Below are 19,887 nucleotides of genomic sequence, written 5' to 3'. Positions count from 1 at the left end.
CATGGAATATGTCATGTAAAAAAAATATTGAGAATGACTAAGCACCACAAGTCAGACTCAGTTTTGTGGTCAGCTGCAAAAGTTAGCTGGCTCTCTGTCATGGATAGCTGTCGTAGTTTAACAAAACATTGATCTAAAAATGACAAGAACTTGGTTGCAGTCTCTTTCATAGAAGAAACATAAAACAAGAAGAGTCAAAACATATGTAGAACATCCTGATCCTGTTTGCCAGAACTCCTCCCACTACTACATAAAAGTGAAGCAAAACCTTGGAATGTTTTAGAAATAAAAACATCTAAAAAAAACATTGCCTACTGCCCTCTGCCCTCAGTGCTCCCGTCCTGCACTGGTTCATGGTCCCAGTGCTCAGGGTGCACCTGAGACCATTTACACACCTACATTCCAGAAGGACTCCAAGGTCCTTGCAGAATACTGTGAATGCTGGGCATATGGCAGTGGATCCCTCCTCCCCCTCTTTGAGACATCCTTTTGGCTGGGGTATTTGGCAAACTCTGCCGGCACTCTGAACTCCGTTAGAGTTGCATTTTGGCAAGAGCTGTTTTTCCGATTGCATAATTCAAGGTTAGCACTCTTACTGAAGCAGTCCACTCTCCACTTTGCTGCTCCCCTCACCCTACCCCCATTTTCCCTGACAGGAATATTTCTCCTCTCAGTTTTGATGCCTGCAGAGAAACAGCCAATGTAGAATACCAGAGGAGGAGTGTTCAGGAACATAACTTCACATTCCTGCTTTTCATATTCCAAGGGAACGAAGAGGCCAGGCAAAAAAAAAAAATCAAAAAAAAAAAAAAAAATCAAAAAAAAAAGGTGGAGAGAGCCAAACACAGTTATCTACAGACTGCAAGGAGAAACTTGCTGATCATTTCTTGCACCTAAGAATTCCACACACACAGATGGACACAGCCCGCTACCTTTGCTCAGTGTCAATAAATTACCAAGAAACAGATGGTTGCCTGGTACTATCCTTTTGTGTGTCTCATTTCTTCCCTTCCCCTCCCAACTACAGTTTGTCCAGCTATTTCCCATATCTAAATGCTAAAGGTGGTATTTCCAAATAGATTTGAGTTTTGAGGTAGTTTTTATCTTAGATTGATGAGCAGAAGCTGTGACAGTATCTGATATGGTTTGTGGCACTGAGGCACATCTCCTTCCCCAGCAAGGGCCTGTAAATATCAACCCTTCCAACACATACCTTGGTCAATACGCACCAAACCTTAAAGTTTTGGGCAGATTAATTGCTATGATTGCACAATAGAAATTCACTTTATGACAGAAAAATGTATTTAATTATTAAACAAGCTGGTGGCACCCATTGTTATCCATCCAAACCTGTGGTATTTTCCATAACTCACCAAGAAGGTAAAAAGTCTCATGCTCCATCTAACACGAATGAAGACTTTGCAAAAGTAATCTTTCTGTGCAATCCCTCTGCATCTTGTAATAATAAACACCAGAATTGCCTGAGTTTGAAAACTTTAATCCACAGTCTGACCAAATGTGGAAAACATGAGGTAGGCAGGCTTTACAGATGACAGAGCTGGAAGAACTTAGGGGAACAACTGGCAATAGTGAGAGCTGTGCCCAGAGGTCTGCACATGATGAATTATTTGCATTTCAGACTCTGCTCCTGCATATTAATGCCATGGCACATCAAAACAGGTACTGTGCATGCTGTCTATGTCCCAGTCCAAACCTTGTTATAGCCCAGATCCTGTTACACCTCTAACTGCTGTAAGAGAATTTCCAGCTGTTTTCAGAGGGATCTTTGATCTAGATTTGGGTTCTTCTGTGTCACCTTGCCCAAGTGTTCTTCACTCATGAGTGAGTTACCCACAACATTTCACAAAGAAAGGCAGGGCTATTAACTGTTTACCAGAGGGGAAACTGAGTCACACATTATGGGACTTGCCAAAGGTTCCCTAGTAAGACTGATGAATGTTTTAGTAACTGAAATCAGCACTCCTGAATCTTACCAAAAAATTACATCTCAAAGCTTGTAATTTCTTTATGAATCTGGAATTGTGACTCTTGCTGATGGCACAAGGTACCAAGGAAAGCAAAATAAAAATAAAGCAGTTATAGATCCACCACTGCAATGGACCTTGCTTAAGTAACGCCTGCAGGGCTGTAAAACTCATAAAAAGCACATGCATAAATGATAAAATAGAGTGAGATTTTCAAATGTTGACTCAATAATTATTAAACCCCTTCTGGCTACACAATTTTATGGTCTTCTACTATACTAATGAAAATGCAAGAAACAACAAAGAAGGGGTTTAGCCTTACAATTACATAAACTCTGTGGACCACCAAAGAAGATGAAAGATTATTTATAATGTCACAGCAAGCTATCATTTGGGAGATTTTTTTTGTTGTTGCATCAAAGTTGAGTATGAAGAAACAATGCATTTACCACCCCCTCAGCTCTTTCAATCTTGCTTATCCAAGATCTCTATTTTTCATGGAACAATCCACCCACAGAATCTAAAAGCAGCATTAGAAACAAGAAAATAAATTTAAAAAATTCTTTATTTGTGGCTCTTCCTGATTTTATGGTACTTCTTTAAAAATTATGACATGCAGACTAAGTTGGGGCTGCATCAGTTGGCAGAGGAACTGTATCTTTTAGTTTACAGTATTTATTAAAATCCATATTGCTTTAATACTGTCTAGAAATCATTGCATCTGATTTGCAATCTACATGAAGTGTTATACAGACTCAGCAGAGAGGTTCCTTATGAGGTGTTACAGGGAAAAGACCAGAATGGTTACAAAGACCTAGGCATTTAATTACTCTTCTCTCAGGAACAGAAACCAATTCACAGAAAGAATTTGCTGAAACTTATACAGTCATTTTTCTTTGTTCTGTGTTGTGGACACAGGGCTTCAGTTTCTAAGGATTCTGAAGTCAGTATCTTTAAAAGCACTGAAGGCATGACAGAGTCCACTGAAATAAAAAGAGGAAAATCCTCAATAACTTGGCAAGGGTCAGGCCTCTAACGTGGTTTGGGTTTTTTTTATGTTTTAAAATTCTTTACTTGAGAAAGAATGAAAGATTTACTTCATTCATAAAGTGTATCAATTGGCTTGGAGATAAACTGATGGGAAGTAGAAATTCTAGAGGACACTAAGGTCCTGCTTTTCTTATGTTATCATCTCTGAGAGACAGAGCAAGTCAGGACTTTTACACGAAAATGCAAGCAGGATTGACCCAGCCCATTATTTTGAAGAAGGAATAAAAAGGAAAAGGAAATCAAAGCAGAATGATGAGATGCTGTTTCCTTCTTAGGAAAGTTGTTACAGCACAGGCACATGCATTGACCTCAACCAGATCCAGCTGTAATCTGCTGACTGCAAATAGGTTAAGAGTTCCATGACCCAGTTTCTCATCCAGACTGCTTCTTGGGCTGACATGGCCTGTAACTCTCTGTGAATTGTTCAGTCACTGTACCTTAATTTCCTGAACTCCACAGGATGGAGATAGCGATCCTTTCCCACCACTGTGAGGAGTTTTGAGGTCTCTGGATGAAATGTGCCATGTAAATTTTAATCAGGGACTTCACAGCGAGTCAGAAAGCTGGTACAGCTGATCAGTGTGGAAAGGAAACATTAACTGGGGGAGAGAGGTGGCACACTAAAAATGAAATAAGAGGAAAATCACAACCCACACAGGATTTCCTGGGAAGGAGGGTCTGCATGTATGCAAAGAGAAAGCAAGAACACAGTCTCTGCTTTCCTGGCAATTGTTTAATAAACAATGGGTGACTCAACTGCATAGAAGCAATACAGTCATTACAGACTACTTTTTTTTCCCATTTTTCCCTAGAAGGTATTCAAATCATGAAGGCTGATGTACCTTTGCTTACACTTTTTCCAGCCCTGTTGAACAGGGCAGGCTGATCCCTCAGGAGCACGAATGGACACAACTCAGAGAAGAATCAGGCCCAGCCTCTATTACACTGAAGAGAGGTACTCCACTGATGCTGGAGTCCATGAATGTGCTGAAAGCCCCAGTGGCTCAAGACATGTGCTTATGTAAAAATAATAAAAAAATCTCAGGAAGTAATGAGCTCTCATAGCTGTGGGGCACAGCTTAGAACTTAAACCCAAGGACTCAAAAAGCTCAGAAGTCGTTAGAAGAACTCCACTTCACTTGTATGTTTTTTTTCTTTCAGGAGGAAGCTGATCCATCTTTATTGGGTTTCATAAAACTTCCACAACAGCATAAACAGCAGTCCTCCCTGATCCACTAGGCTGTGAATGTTTCCAATCTCCGCCCTTTGGAGCCAACAAAGTCTTAATTCCCATTCAGCCTTCAGCATCTACACGGGTCTAGGGTTCCTCCCTTGCCTCTCTGCCTCCTGTTCTCCATGATTTCAACTGGAGTTTGAACACACACACACACATCTGTGGGCAGAATCCGTCCCTCTCTCTGTAGGCTTCATTTTTTATTAGCCAACCCTGCCCATGCAGCCCTGCCACCACAAGGCACTAAGGACATAAATACACACATAAATATCCATACTTAATCTTGTCTTTGAAAAATGGAACTGGGCACTTAATAAGTGATGGTCAATCAGGAGGGAAAAAAAAAAAAAAGTGGTGTTTTAAAATGAAGAGCTAAAATCCTTGGGGGAAATGAAAAAAGTCTTCACTGCAGAATCTCTCCCTCTTATGCGTAGGCACTTGCTAACTGAGAGTAGTGGCACTGTGACAAAAGCAGCAAAACCAAAGGCAGGCTTTACTAAAGGAAAAGGGGGGAGGGGAGTTCTACTGGCCATCTGTGAAAACAAGGCATGTGGCCATTAAATGCAGAGGCTGTAAATATAAATATACACAATCTCCACAAAGCAAATGGCAAAAAAAAAAAAAAAAAAGAAAAAAGAAGGGGGGCAAGGAAAGACGGGGGCCAGATAATAAGTGGATAAACTTTCAGCTGAAGTAAATCAAAATGTTTATTGGTTAGTGCTGGGCAAAACCAATTTTGATCTTTGCAGCGTGCAAGCCCGATCTGTGTTTTTTAAATTACATTTATGAAGAGTGTCAGGAGAAACTGCAGTAGGTACGGAAGCCCTGTTGAACAGGACTCCTTGACCATGCATGATCCTGTTGAGGCTGCTGACTGGGCTTACTGGAAGTCTGACATCTGGGTGATGCAGGGGTGATGACATAATACCTGCTTGACTTGTCACACATTTTGAAAACTTTGAGCTCTGTGCTGATAGCTAACAAAGAGGACTGCAATCTCCACACAAGAACTTCTGCTGGCAAAGAACCTCAGTGAAACAAGCTTAGAAAGGGAGTAGGGAGAGGTGTAATAAGAGGGGGATGTACAGTTGTTAGGATAACACATTAACTTTCGTGCTCTGGGACTCCAACAGGTCATTGTCTGGTCCTCACATTGTACAACCATTAGTCCAAACAGATCTCTGCTCACACGGCAAGAAGAGAACAAAAACATTACAGTGGTTAGCTTTGCTGAAGTTTAACAAGCCAGTGAGGAATAGAGTGGGCTACAGGATGTATCTATTAGGTCTGCTGAACTTGCAGGGAGAAGTGTGGACGTGTGTAATATCTGTGGGTGACACAGCCTCTGCCAGTCCTTGAGAATGCTGAAGTAAAATTTTCCAGTAAAATACGACAGAGGTTATGAAATTGGGCAGGTTTCAACTCTTGCAAAGTGATTTGGCTTCTGATGTTAGTACTGTGCCTCTGGACTAGTTTGCAGTGGGCTTCCTGGCTTGTGCCAGGTCCCGGTTTCAATCATTACAACTTACTCAATCTAGCCTGACCCACGGACTCTCGGTGTCTGCAGCGAGAACAGGGTTCGTCTGTTTTACCAACCCTTCTCTTTTTTTTCTCCTGCCTGCCCTCCTGTCTTCCAATTTTCTCATGACTTTCTGGTTCAAATCTAACCATTAGGGGGAGAAAAAAAAGTTACTGAAGAAAAATTCAAAATTCTCTACTGCAAGAAAAATTTAAATGTCATGTGTTGAACCAACTGCTCCTTATGTGTTTAGTTAAGTGAGCTCCAGTGTTTTATTTCTCAAAGGCAGCAGGGAGTGTGAGTTTGAGATTCTTAATATTACCCTTCTTTCCAAGGGAAGAGCAGGGACAAAATTAATTTCAGCTCACTGGGTCACAGCGGTTTCTTAAGAGTTAACTCTGCTATCCCCATCCATCAGGCAGCCAGTGAGGCATCAGAAGGAATGATGGATGTAAAATTATTACAGGGCTGCCACCAGATATACTTTCTGCCATTTGTAACTAATGCTGGAACTGACACACTTTTTTCATTATTAAACATCCACATTAAGTCAACATTGGTCACTGTCATTTCATGTTTGGCACTTTCTTAAGGGGAAGAGGGAGAGGTGGGGGTGGGAGTGGGAAGGCTGGTGGGAGGAGGGGTGTGTGGGAATGGGAGGAAAGACATCCTGAACCCGGTGTTCCATAAGCATGAGTAATAGGCTCCTGCTTACAATGCTGGAATAAATATTGTTACAAATAGCTATTTAGTCACAACCCAGAAGACAAGTATATGTCAGAGCCTTTTAAAAGGACACACTCCAAGCAATAACAGGGAGAACTTGAACCGCAGGTTAAGACACACCCCTAGCACAAGGGGGTGGGATGGATGCGCATCCGAATGTCCTCAATTTGGAGTGTCACTCCATCCCTACCCATCAGCAAGGCTCCTGTGGCTGGGTGTCCTTCCACAGCTGTCCCAGCCACTGCTGGTACCCTGCTCCTCCTTTGTCACAGAGCACATCCCCGAGCCTGGCTGCAGGCAGGGAGTTACTGGCTAGCGTTCCGCATGTTTGTGTTGTGTATCCCTGAAGGAGTGCGCTGTAGGCTGGGATGCATGCACACACATGCCGGCTCTTTGTGTTTGTGTACATTTCTCTTGCAGTTTTGGGGCTGAACAGACAGGCCAGAGCTCCCTGGCTGATGCTGCCTTTTGTGGTGTTTACCCCAAGTGACAACCTGAGCCGTGAGCTAAGAGGTAACATGGTTTATGTATAGTACGTATCAAGCTATAATTAACTGTAGATGACAATTACAAATAAAGCTATGCTCTTGGGTTTCCAAGAAACCACAAAAACACACTCTTCTCATTTATACAAGGAAATGTTTCCAAGAAAAGTAATGTAAAAATATGTTTTACTGCATTTGCAATTAAAATAGGTTTTAGTAAAATTGAGCATTGTGATGCTCAAAGTTTTTACTGTAAGCCTCTGAAAATCAAATCCGTCAAGATGGTCCAAGTTGGATGCCCAAAAAGTGACTCACCCAAATCATCTTAGCCATTTTTAAAAATCTTTTCTTATGTATGACTCCTTTTATACAGTTTCGCTCTACTTCCACAAAATTCCTGTCTGACTACTGCCTTAGCTGTCATGTCTGGCTGTCCACAGGGATCAACCCAGCTGGGAACATGAGCAAGAAAACAGGGCATATATGAAGAGTCCAAAGAGCTTTAAGACTCCCAAAGATGATTTCCAGCCCCAAGCCTGCCCAGCTACCCGTGGCAGACAAATCCCCACCAAGACTCTCCCATATACGCTGGAAATGGTGCAAAGCCCACTTCCACTGAAAGGCTGCAGAAGCAATTCTTACAACAAAAATCTCAGCAGGTCTCAGAGTATCATAGGTCTCCAAAAGTACACTACACTCTGCAGCACAGAAGGGAAAAAAATTGGGATAGCCCCAAATGAGTGTTTGTTACCAATGAATAATAATGTGCATTTCTAAGTACTAATATGCCCAGGGATACACAGATGAACATTAGTTTATTCCTCTCTTAATTCCACCCCCTATCTCCAGTTCTCTGGTCAGGAAGCAAAAGTGACATGCATGATGCCTGAAAAGTTCAGGGGCTGCCACTAAGTCCCATGGTGGGACCTTGAGCTTCTGAAAAAGGAAACTCCATCATAAAACTGTAGCACTGCTTCTTGCTAACCACATTCCCAACTAGCTAATTCTCTACCTCTGAAAGCAGAGGAAACCAGAATAAAGTTTGATTAAAAATGGCAATCCTTGCTTTCCTTTCAAATCTTTCTCTTAGAGAAAAAGCCTTAAAGTCCTAGAGCAAAAAGACACAAACTTTAGAGAAGTTGGTTTGTCTGGATATGAAGTTCACATATTAAAATAAATCACAGAATCAATTAGGTTGGAAAACACTCCTGCGATCATCGAGTTCAAATCAGTGAGCCCAAATAAAGTTTTGGCATTAACTGTATCAAAACCCCAAAAGCCTACAGTTTCTTTAGAAAAATTCTCTGTTGAGCAAACCATTTTTTCTTCCTGCTACCTTGTAAAAGAACTCCTGTCTGCCCTCCACGAGCCCACCAGGAGGTATGAATTAGAGAGGAAAATAAACTTCAACTGAGGCTGAGGGTGTGAAGTGAAAACAGAAGGAATAAGGAGAATCCCAAGAATAGGAAAGTAACAGAATAAAGTGAATGCAGATGGTTCCACTCCTGTTACTTAATCAAAAGGCTGTGCAGAGTCACTAGAGCCAGCATAAAGTCATGTGTTAGAACAACAGCTGATCTGTATTAAAGAAGATTAACTCGCAATGCCATGGTGGAGGGCCTGGGATTATATTATGTGCTTCCATTGCCGAACAAGCCGTCAGCACAATTACTGCCCTCCGATGTGAATGACTGATCTGTAACCACAGCTAAACAGCATGCTGCTTAGGGGCCTGGGTGCTTCATGAAGATGAATTTCCATACCATCAAAGTGCTTTTAATGGGCTTCCTGATCCAACCACAAGGCCTGCTTTGCAAGTATATAGAACTCAGGATGAAGGCTTCCTGTCCAAAAGGATTTGGTCGGTTGTCACTTGACAATTCCCAGCCAGCACAAGGGAGGAGAGGGGGGAGATAGGTAGAGTTGTCTCTGCTTTGGAGGATTTAAAGAAAAAAAAAAAAAAAGGAAAAAGAAAAAAAAGGGTACAGATGCTTTCTGAATGCAACCAACTGCTGTATCCACAGCTGAATTCAATGTGCTTAACAAATAACGGCAATTTAGCTATGCTTGCAAGGAATAGCTTGAGTCACTTTGCATTAGCATCTGGCTGAGTGTTAAAGTCATTTCTACATGGGGAGCAGAGAAAAGGAATTTCTGCTCCGAGCATCCTTTCAAGAATGCTTAAATATTTGAATATAAATTCCTTTGTGCTTGTGATCACTTCTTCTTATATCTGACACTCTGCTTTTCCCTTTTCCCTTCTGGTGCTCTTCTCTGTGAAATGCCGTAAACATGCTCTATCCCTCTCTTCCTTTCTCTCTCCCCATAGCAGCACCCTTATTCTTCTGAGACAGAGTGTATGTACTGCCAGATACCTATTACACTGACCTCTTTTTTCCTTCCCCTTCCTCTCCAGAAAGTGCATGAAATTGGAGTCATTTCTACATCACTGACACCCAGGATAGGCTGATGAAAAAAGTACAGCGGTGAGAGACTCACATGTACATTTAACATTCATTATGCAGGCTGCTGGCTTCTCACAGCTTATTGATCAAACTCCATCTAAAACCAGGGAAAATGGAAAGCTATCCAAATTAGCAATCTGCTCATTCTGGACAATATTGTTTGACTCACAAGCTTCCTAGGATGACTGGATTTCAAGTTTCTGCTAAATAGCTGATCATTTTTATTCAATCTATTTATCTGCCTGTCTCAGTGAACTGCACAAGACTTTACAGTAGAAGTGGTTTCAATTTAATGTAGTTGACACCAAATGTGACAACAGGGATCCTTGTACTGCACAAGGATGTCTGTATCACCTCAGAAAATACTGCAGGAAGGAGAAGAACAGGAGAAAGCCTTGCTAAGCCCACGACGCTGAGATGCGTGCCGGAGTTGAGATGCGTACCTTAGGTGGCAGCATTATAAGGACAGCTCACTATAAATGTGGCAGCAGGCACTGGCAGGTCTATTTATCCTCCATAAGCCAAGGTAGTGCACAGAAAGACATCAGGCACTTATGGAGAAAAGAAGCAAATCACAACCTTGTGTGACTGTTAGAGAACACACAAATTTTACTAGAGAATATCCACTTTGTTGGTATATTGTGTTAAAGCACAGCTTCACAGGCCAGTCCAAAAGCAGAAGGTGGTAAGGCCCATATGTTCTGCTGCCTCTAAGTTTCACTGCAAATATTTGGTGCACTTTGTGTTGTCAATTCTCTGCTTTTCAATTTTGTTAAGTCATCTAACATGACATGACAGTGCTACATTGCAATGGTCACAAAATATCATATATGACGACCTCACAAGGCTAAATACCCAGAAGCTGAGCCTGAGTATCAGCAAAGCTTATGTTCCTAAAGAAGCTTGAATATTTTCAAATCCAGCTCATCTCACAAACACATGTAAGCATTTCCATAAAGCAAGATTTCCACTTAGACCCAGAAATTTCCAAGATCACCTTCTCTTAATACATGTTGACAGGCTGGAACAGAGAATCAGGGGTCTCCAAAGTTCTTGTGAGGGCTTTAACTATCTCTACCTCCTCCCCACTCTCCCCCAGGGGTCTCCAGGTCTCTTTCATGTCAGTTTTTGCTTGTGGTTTCCATGTTGCTTTTCACTTCTTTTGAACTATTCTGCTTCAAAATTGGGGAAGGAAAAGTAGAATAAGGAGGAAGAGAAGGGAGGAAGAACCCGTGTATCTGTGGGGAGAGGCAAACGACCACTCTGACCCTTTGCAGAAGGAGTCTGGGAAACTCACTTTTTCTGTCCTGCAGTTATTGAGACCCAGGCTGTTCACCACGGCCACCTTCCCATCCAGCACCTGCTGCTCCCGCCGTAGCTGCTCCTTCATCTGCCGGGCCTCCTGGATTGCCTTGGTAACAGCATCGTGGTCATTTAAATAACCTGACAACACGACAGAAGAAAGGATGTCTTAAAATAAGGAAGTTACAAGAAAACACTGTAGCTTTCACTAGTGGAATGCAGTTTATCGTTATTAATGAGAAAGAGTTAAAAGGCAATGCCCACAAACCTGTCTGTGCTCTGTGATTCTGTTGTTGTTATGATAGAGGCACCTGGACATAAAGCACGAGAAATCTCAGTGCCAAAATCCTCATTCCTGCTATTTGATCCCATTAATTTCAATATTTCCCTGACACTGCAGAGGTTAGCCCTGTGGTTTGTATGCAGCAGGATGTAACCGGATAAGAGTTAGGGGAAGCTTTGATCATGCCAGCAATCCCAAACTCTTAAAAATAGACCGTTTCATTCTTCCCCTTCTTAAAACTTGTGAATACATTAAAATAAACCACAGGTGGCGGTGGTTTGCTATACATATGAAATGCATAATGGCTGAGAAGAAAAACCTCATCCACTGAATACACCCCACCACCACCTGTCATTCATAAATGTACAAGAAACCACAGCTACACGGACCTACATTCCCACTCCTATTCATGCTGCTAATAGTAGGTCAAATGTCCACTGTTTTGCTGCAAATTCACAGCCTAGGGCTTAGCCTTAGTAGTCACTGATTTATTTCCTTTTAAAATGTTACAAGAATCACCAGCACGGTTAATACTATTTAATTTTAAATGTGACACTTTGTCATTTTTTTCCTTTAGTGTACTGTAGATTATACTTATTACGATCTGCATGTGATTTGCAGGATAGAATACTGATGGAAGACTCCAAGCCCCAGTGTATTTTTCAGATATTAAAGTAGAGGCTAATATCTATCAATCTCCCTCTCCCCCTCCACATCCCACACGTGTGCACACACACACTTCTTTCTGTCTTTTAACTAGGGCATAAAAACGGCATAAAATGAATCTGTAATATTAAATTGCCCAGAAAAGGGACTTCTGTTTGTGACATGAGGCTAAATCTAACCAGATCCATTGGTGAATTGTGACAGATGGAGGGACTGTGAGACAGAAGGCAGGCACTAATCACACACAAAATGACCGGCTTGCCTCAACATGTTCCATGGATTCCAGCAAACTTTACACCCTAATCCATTTTTAGAACAAAAAACATCTGGGCCATAAATCCTCTAATCTGCCAAAACACGCTATTAAATCCCATGATTTGTTGAAAAACACTAAGATTAAAGAAAGGAAATATAAAATGGCTAACTGCCGTGTTAGGAAAGTGTTATTAATACTTTCTTTGTCTCAATTATGAATGTTCTGTTCCTAAAGAGCCTTGTCTAATCATGTCAGATTACACATCCCTGCTGTATTGCTAGACTCTTCTATCTGATCTGCTGATTGCCAAAAACGTAGGACATTGTCTTGCAGCTTAAAACATTTCTGGGGAAGAAGCTGATGTCAGATTAGTTCAGTGCTGTGCTGCTGTCAGGATTTTAGTTTGGTTTGGGGTTTTATTGTTGTTTTCTTCATACTGCAGACAGAGTGGGACTGGTACTCCCATCTTCCGTCGAGAACAAAAGCTAGAAAGAAAAGTTCCTGTGCAGTTTGACTGTTGTTAACTGTACTAACAGCTAGGTTTTGGCAAAAACCTCAAGAACCCTGAGAGTTTTATATGAAATAACTTCATCCACATTGCTTTTATCAAATGACCCAGTTCAGTAATTCCCAACCAATGGAATTCCAGTAATTCCAGTTTTCCCAGCATAAGGAAGAATATAGCCTATACTAGCACAGTGCTACCAGCTGATTTTTTATATTTTTTTTTAATCTCCATTTTACCAACTTGCTTGGTTTCTTCCCCAGTTTGCATCTGTTAACCTTTGCATCTGATCAACCTTGCATGTAGTCAGAAAAAATTAAAAAGGAAGCAAATAAACAAACAAACAGCAGTATTAGTGCTGCTTTTGCTGTTGTCTAGGTATAATACTTTCAATCTGTAACAGAGCCAAATTTGCCTAGAAACTGGAATTCATGGCCTTCTCCAGACTATTTGGCTTTTCCTGAATACTGCTATCTTTGAGACAGTTTGGCACATGACAGTGAATAAAAGCAAGCACTCCTTATGTTTTTCAGTAGCTGCCAAGATGCTGGTGTGCAGGGAAATGATTAATATAGAAGCGAGTTGAATGTAAATTATTGTTGTTTAGGGTAGGTGGTGAATTATTGACAGAGAGGGGAACTGCATTACATAAAATGAACTTAGTTCCAAGGATTGCCAAACTAGCACAGAGATGTTGCAGATAGTGGCAAAGAGCAAAGATAAGTTGTTTCTGTTTTTAGTACACGGACATATGCCTGTTCCCAAAAAGAAATGCTTGGATTTAAAGTCATACATGAAGCCATGACATTTGTGACTGCTCAGTCTGTAGCACAATTTATATGCTATAGGGATAGCTCTGGAAAGGGCTGTGGAGCTGTGTGCCTGAGTGCAGCTATGCTGACAATCTCTGAGGCTCTGAGTTCACGTCCCCCAAAAGAAAACTGAACAGTACACAGGCATTTCTCCATGTCATGGGAGCCAAGGAGCCTGAAGAACTGCTTCCAGAGAAAGGTTTTTAATTTGAAGTTAATGGGGGTGAAAAGTGATAGCTCAGGTGCATCCCAGCAAGGTGGGCTGTGCACACCTAGGATAGACAACTTGTGCCTTGTGCTGACAGCTCCAATCATTCCAGTACTGGAGGCAACTCTGACAGATGACTGAGGGTTTCCCAGTGGCTTTTTGGAGAGGATGAGAAAGTGATCCCGTTTCCCAACCCTACTAGGGACCTTGGTAGCTTAGCTAAAAATGCTATCAAAATCCTTTGTGGCGTAGCTCCTGCTGGAGGGAGACGTGCAATTTCATGCTCACTTCAAGATCACCAAACAGTGACATCAGGGCAATGAATCCTACTTGATGTAACTTCTGTTGGATCTGACCTAGCAGCTAGTAGGAGACTTTGTAGGGTGTTCAGGAACTTTTCTTTCTTGCAGTCCTCCATTAAAGGATAAACCTTGTATAGAAATACATTGTGTCCATGCAGCTCCTGCACCAGTTAAAGACAGCTTATCTTATATATACAGCATGCAGAGTGATACTGCTCAGCAACCTCAAAAAGTCACTTTCTATATTTGTAGCAGAGAGATATACAGCAGTGAACTCTATGTCATTAACAATAACTTAAGTATGTTATCTTTTGCTCCACAGTTTTCCATGGTTTATTAATGGTATAACACATTAATTCTTCTTACAAGAGTGACCTTTAAAGCTCTGTTCATCCTCACAGCTTTTATCCAATTACCTTATCACTCATTAAAGGTACAGCATTTCAAAATCTGCACCTTGTTAAAAGAAGTAAATTGCAGAGGTCTCAAACCTATGGAAAATGTCATGTGTTTAGGGAAAGAAGATTGGAGAGGGGAGAACAGAGATGTCTTGCCACCAAAATGCAGCCAGATGCTTAACTTCCCATTGAAATATGATGTTCCCTCTACTCAAGGACAAAAAAATCTAATGTGAAAAAAAATGAAACTCAATGCATTGTGCATAGAGAACAGCAGGGTCAAGCAAATTAAAGATAAAACACATTACTATGTATCACAGTTAAAGAGTGTGGGGTTAATAACAATACAGACATCAACACTTAGTAACGTGCTATTTAAAAAATATTTATATAATTGTAATGTGTCATACTAAATAAATTTTACTGCATAGCACTGCTGTATCACAGACATATCTTCTGATAGGTTTGACCTATGGCTTTTTTTGGGGTTTTTTGTGCTATCCCTGCAAGTGGCCAGGCAGGAGATGTTTTAGGAGGAACACAGCAGATAGTAGAAAAAGTACATCTGCCTCACTCAATTCCCAAAACAGAGCTTGATTTACATAATGAAATCTTGATTCAGGTTATACTCAATCACTTCATGGAATACAACATTTCAGTTAGAAGGATCAAGAATGGGGTGTGTACACATTTTCCTTACACACACAAAGAACAGTCCCTTTAACGCATCAGATTTATGAAATTATCAATAAAACTGTTACTATTTAGATGGTATTTAGGCAAAGGCATAATTTTGGCAGGAGGAAGAATTATCACTATTTTCTGGAACGATGTGAAAAACAGCCAGTCAAGACTTTTTGCAACACAGAAAAACAAATTTGGGATTTCCTTTAATGAACTGGGTGATTGCTTTGCTTATTACACCAAGGTAAAATAACATTCCATTCAGCATTTGGACAGACTAAGGATTAAACCTGTAATTTTGGAAACACATGGAAAAATGGCTTTTAACTTTAAGAAATGTTTTTGAAAGTCCATCCATCACTTTTAGATGAAGTAGAATAATATCACGGGTCTTCAATGCCCACCATTAGACAGGTCACTGTCTTTAATGTGTGCCATTAAAAAATAGCATTTTTAGAAGTTAAAGCAGCCCCTGAAATAACCCAGACCTTTGTTTTCTGAGTCTGAAAAAGCTAAGATACCCCTCCTGAAAGTGAATTTCTTCACTGACACCAACCAACTGGAGTATTACGGTCAACCTGTGACAGCTCTTGGCCCACTGCCTGGCAGTGGCTAATAACAACCCCCCTTCCATTAGGGAAATCCCTGAATTATTACTATTATAATCCCCTATCCCCTGTTCTGAGTGGGATAATCATGACAGAGCTCACCTATTGTATTGGCTCTGGCCGAAGGACTCGCTAATGTTGCTGGCACGGAGGACTTTAGCGAACTGGCCCCACTGTTTATTCTCAGAGCTGGCATGTGAGGAGAGGTGGGTGATGTGGGAGATTTGCCATCAGATGTCTTGGGTTTGGCTGAAAGGTTCAGAGGCTGGGCCACTTCATCCTGCAAAAAGCAGAGGAGAAAAAGAATGTTATCACCAAACTGCTGTTGGCACAACACCGCCCAAGCGAAGACACTGGTTTCAGCTCATATGAACTTCTAAACCTGAGAGGTTGTATCATATATATGAAGATCAAATGTGATACCATCTTGTCACTCTGGTTTGGAACTGAAATGATAGATAAACTGGAAAATTAGTGTGACATGATCAGAGAACATCATCCATTTGCACTTTGTGTGAGAGTTGTCTCTGAAGAAATTATTCCCATCAACAAGACATTTGCTTCTATCATGAAAATAAAGAGCAATTTAACAGCTATATTTTATTTTGAATCTAAGATTCATTAATGAAGTCAAAACTGAACACCATCTTCACCTAAAACTCAACCACCACTAGCCAAACTGGGCAAACAAGTGAATGGGGGAGTTCAGTTGGGTTTTTTAATGGTCTTTTTTTTTTTTTTGGGGGGGGGAGGGGTTTGGGTTTTTTATTGCACGTGTGCCTTTTCTTCAGGTTTTCTTTTGTTTTAACTTGTACTTTCCCCTGAACTTCCCAGACTTAGAATTACAAGCACAAAAACACCACAGGAAATAAATACTTCTCTTCCACCTTAACAAAATCTGAGACAGTAACATGGATAATTCTGCATATACCCTTAGATGTTTTTATCTGTTGCAAAGTTTAACTTCTAGATTTCAGCAATTATTATTATTATGTGAAAATACAGTAATTGGGTGACATTTTTTGTGGGGTCACTGGAATTATTCCTAAACCTGTCTTGATTACACAGAGTGACAGGCAGTGCTATAAAAAACATTAAAATGCCAAGTAATGTATTTTTGTTCGATCAAAGTAAAATACAGTATGGAAAAAAAAAAACAACAGAGATGGGAGAAAAGGATTTTCAACAAGGGGAGTATTTTAGAAGTGATTTTAACTGACTTTTAAATAAGCAGAACTAATGGATGTGATATTAGATCAAATCACCACATAACAGCTTAGCTCTTGTCTGACACTGTGACTTAGGAAAGTCATCTTTTATCTGCAAGAAGTGCTGCATCAGTGTGGTGGTTAAAACAACTGGATTTCAGCTCTAGACACTGAGGAAACTGATTCTGGTCTCCCTAAATTCCAAGTATGTTTAGCTTTATAAAATTATTCCTGGCTTACAACAATGCAAAGCTGAGTGAGACTAGACTCTGCTTTTGGTTTTTGTGAGTTTTTTTTTTTGTGTTTGAGTGTTTTACTGTTACCACCAAAGTCTCTGTAACTATCAAGTAACAGTGATTCTTTTCCACACAGATGGATGTGCTGCAGTAAGGAAGGAATTTTACAGCTGCCTATTGCTTGTAGAAGTACGATGTAAATGTCTCCAAACCCAAGACAATTCTGCAAAGCACTGTCACGTAACTTCTCCATTGCCTCTGAGCAAAGCACCTTTGTTATACTTGATTTTATTTCTACATTTGGTTATATTTATACAGAGTTTTGTGACAGTCATAGCAGATAAACATTATCAGAGGGATTGTGGACAAAGCTGTCATCCTGAAAGTGATGTTGAAGCCATCCTAGAGGCAGCTTGTGCATAAAATAAATGGGAAAAAAATCGGTGCATGAAATAGCCTTAGGAGCCTACATACTATACTCTCAGAAGTGAATTAGGTACCTAGATGGCAGAGGTCTGTTGATCTTCTAGATGTAGGCTGCAGGGTTAAAAATGTCACCAGTAAAACCGGCATTTGACATTTTTAGAAGGGATTTGTTACTTTACAGAAATACAAATCCATTGTATTAGAATAAAATAGATAAAAGACAAAATAAAAATAGAAAAAAATACCAGCCAAATGGAAGGGGACTTGCTTTGCTGCTCCTCTGATTTCAACAAAAAAATAAAGAAGTCTCACAACAGTCCAACTATAATGTTGTGAAATCACTACTGGGTTAGTTGCATGAAAGTTTTAAGTACAAATGAGCCAACAAATCAACCAAACACAGCGACCTTGTGCCAGACAAGGATCCCTGAATAGCAAACTCATGTATTTGGAAGACAGCCTGAGAAGCCAAGCAAACCTGCCCACAGACTTGTTTCAGTTCAATCCAAGAGGGTTTGGTTTCCATGTACGTTTGATTCTTGACATCTGCTGTAAGTCTCAACAAAAGGGGCTGATTAGTGTCAGATATGGGACTGAAAGCTGCATCGTGCTCTCTGCCCAAAAGAAATCTGACTGAGAGCAGCACCAGTTCAGAAGGAGCAGCAGCTAGTCCTTGATAGGAATGGCTCTCACACGCTGCAAAGGCAGCTTGGATTCCAATCTACATCCTTATAGTGACCAATTTTTTCATCCTCTTGCCTCAGTCCCTTAGCTATCCTATCCCTAGAAACCTTATTTCCTTCCCCCCTCTTGCTCCTTCTCCCTTTTCTCAGCTCTTCAGTTCCCTTTTTTTTAACCTGGTGTGAAGGCAAGGTCCTGTCCAAGTCCACCATACAACGGTGGTTCAAATGTCATTTAATGCAAGTTAGAAACAGAGGAGAAGTTTTTCCCCCCCACTGTAGGCATCAAGCAGTGAGGCTGTTTGTGTTGTAACTATTCTCGGTAGTAAGGATGCTCTTCTTCATTCAAGTCAGCACAGCCTTCTCTGAAGCCAAGAAATATAAGGCCTTGTGGAAATAATAGAAGTCGACAGTTCCAGAGCTGATAAATGTCATTCCAAATTGCCCCTTCATTCACTTTCATTGTGTGTTCAGGCTAATGGTAAATTAATCGGAGGTCACAGAAGCTTGGTTCTCATAAAGGGGGGGAAAACTAAATAATTTTCAGCTATTATATATATTTACAAAATGATACTACTCCACTGTTTGGTCTTCGTACATTTTTACTTCTGTTATTTCAAAGAGCATTCTCAAATCCTCGCTGGAAGTCAAATGCATTAAAAAATCCTATGTTGCATCGTGATTTGGTAATAACTTCAGTCATTTCTTTTACAGCAGTGGAACTACACTGATTTATCCCAGAGGAATCTAAAAATATCTGGGGGACAAGTAATAACATACAATTGTGTTAAGTGTGAAGATGACTGTTAGGATCTTCACTCCTAGTCAGTGAAACATGTTACTCTTTTCACTTTCTGCAGCCATAAATTCAGAATCCTCTGCCCTTCTACCTTAAACCAAGAACTGTACTGGCTCCATTATTGATATGGGCCTGTGTAACCCCAATAAGAATTAGGTGTCAGTCTACCTTTATCTTTTGACTATAAAACCTCCCAGTTAACATTCTGCCACATTACAGATTAGCAGAATTTTCCCACTTATGCCAGGGCTAGGTGTAAGACAGCTCGGGCAAGTAAGAGACAAAAGATAAAAAGCCAGATGTAGCACCTTCACTTCAGGTAGATGGTATCTTTCAACAGACAGGAGATTTGTTTTTATGCAGTGGATCAGAGAATCTAGAATTACTTCATGCAATCAGTTTTTATCAGAGAAAGCATGGATTGGTCCCTGCCTTTTTTTGAAATGCAGCTATTCTAAGATGACATTGACAAGGCAGGGTTTTTTTCCCAAGCCAGTATTTTCTAAAGAATTAAAGTCAAACATGTATTTATATATCAACCAAAACAATTAATGCTGAGACTAGAAGATGTTAAGACCCAAAAGGCTTGTAATAATATAAACACAGATGTGATGAAAATAAAATATGATCTTGATTAAAGGTTATGAAATGCCTCTTTAAAAGTGGCACATTGGTCTTAAAAAACAAAATACACATATGCACAAAATAAATGTAGAGAATAAAGCATAAGCCAAAACACATGAAGGAGGGCTAATAAAATGTACCCACAAAAAGCAAAGCATTGGCAAAGAGATTCCCATCCCCTGTATCACAGCTGTGACAGAACAGTTGCTGTTTTAGGGAGAACTGATTTTCCTCCCAGGACTGGCAGACTCATTAACCCAAACCTGAATTCAGGGAAATTTAAATCCTTGATTTCCTCTAGATTTTTCTTCCAGGTTGTAGCTAGGTATTTGAGGAAAGAAAGAACCCTTCACCTACACCAGAATTTAGGGGAGGGTAAATAAAATATTCAAGAGCTGTATTTTGTAGCATCACTCAACCTGGATT

The 19,887-nt window shown here is 40.5% G+C and overlaps 1 protein-coding gene across 12 annotated transcripts in view; it reads right to left on the bottom strand.

Moving 5' to 3' along the window:
• SOX5 (SRY-box transcription factor 5) overlaps positions 1–19,887 on the bottom strand; it is a 604,370-nt gene that overhangs the window by 20,538 nt on the left and 563,945 nt on the right. For all 12 annotated transcript variants that reach the window (XM_014256070.2, XM_014256071.2, XM_088055169.1 and 9 more), the window contains 2 exons: positions 15,591–15,768; positions 10,762–10,907 (listed from right to left, as the gene is read on the bottom strand). In XM_014256070.2, coding sequence (XP_014111545.1) covers positions 10,762–10,907; positions 15,591–15,768 — 324 coding nt within the window. The remainder of the gene's footprint in view (positions 1–10,761; positions 10,908–15,590; positions 15,769–19,887) is intronic.

This window comes from Pseudopodoces humilis, chromosome 5, assembly GCF_049639895.1.
Source record: "Pseudopodoces humilis isolate 2021_Gansu_Grassland_sample_001 chromosome 5, ASM4963989v1, whole genome shotgun sequence".
NCBI classification, from domain to species: Eukaryota; Metazoa; Chordata; class Aves; order Passeriformes; family Paridae; genus Pseudopodoces; species Pseudopodoces humilis.
Note: the sequence above shows the minus strand (reverse complement) of the source record. Positions and strands in the feature narration are given on the sequence as shown.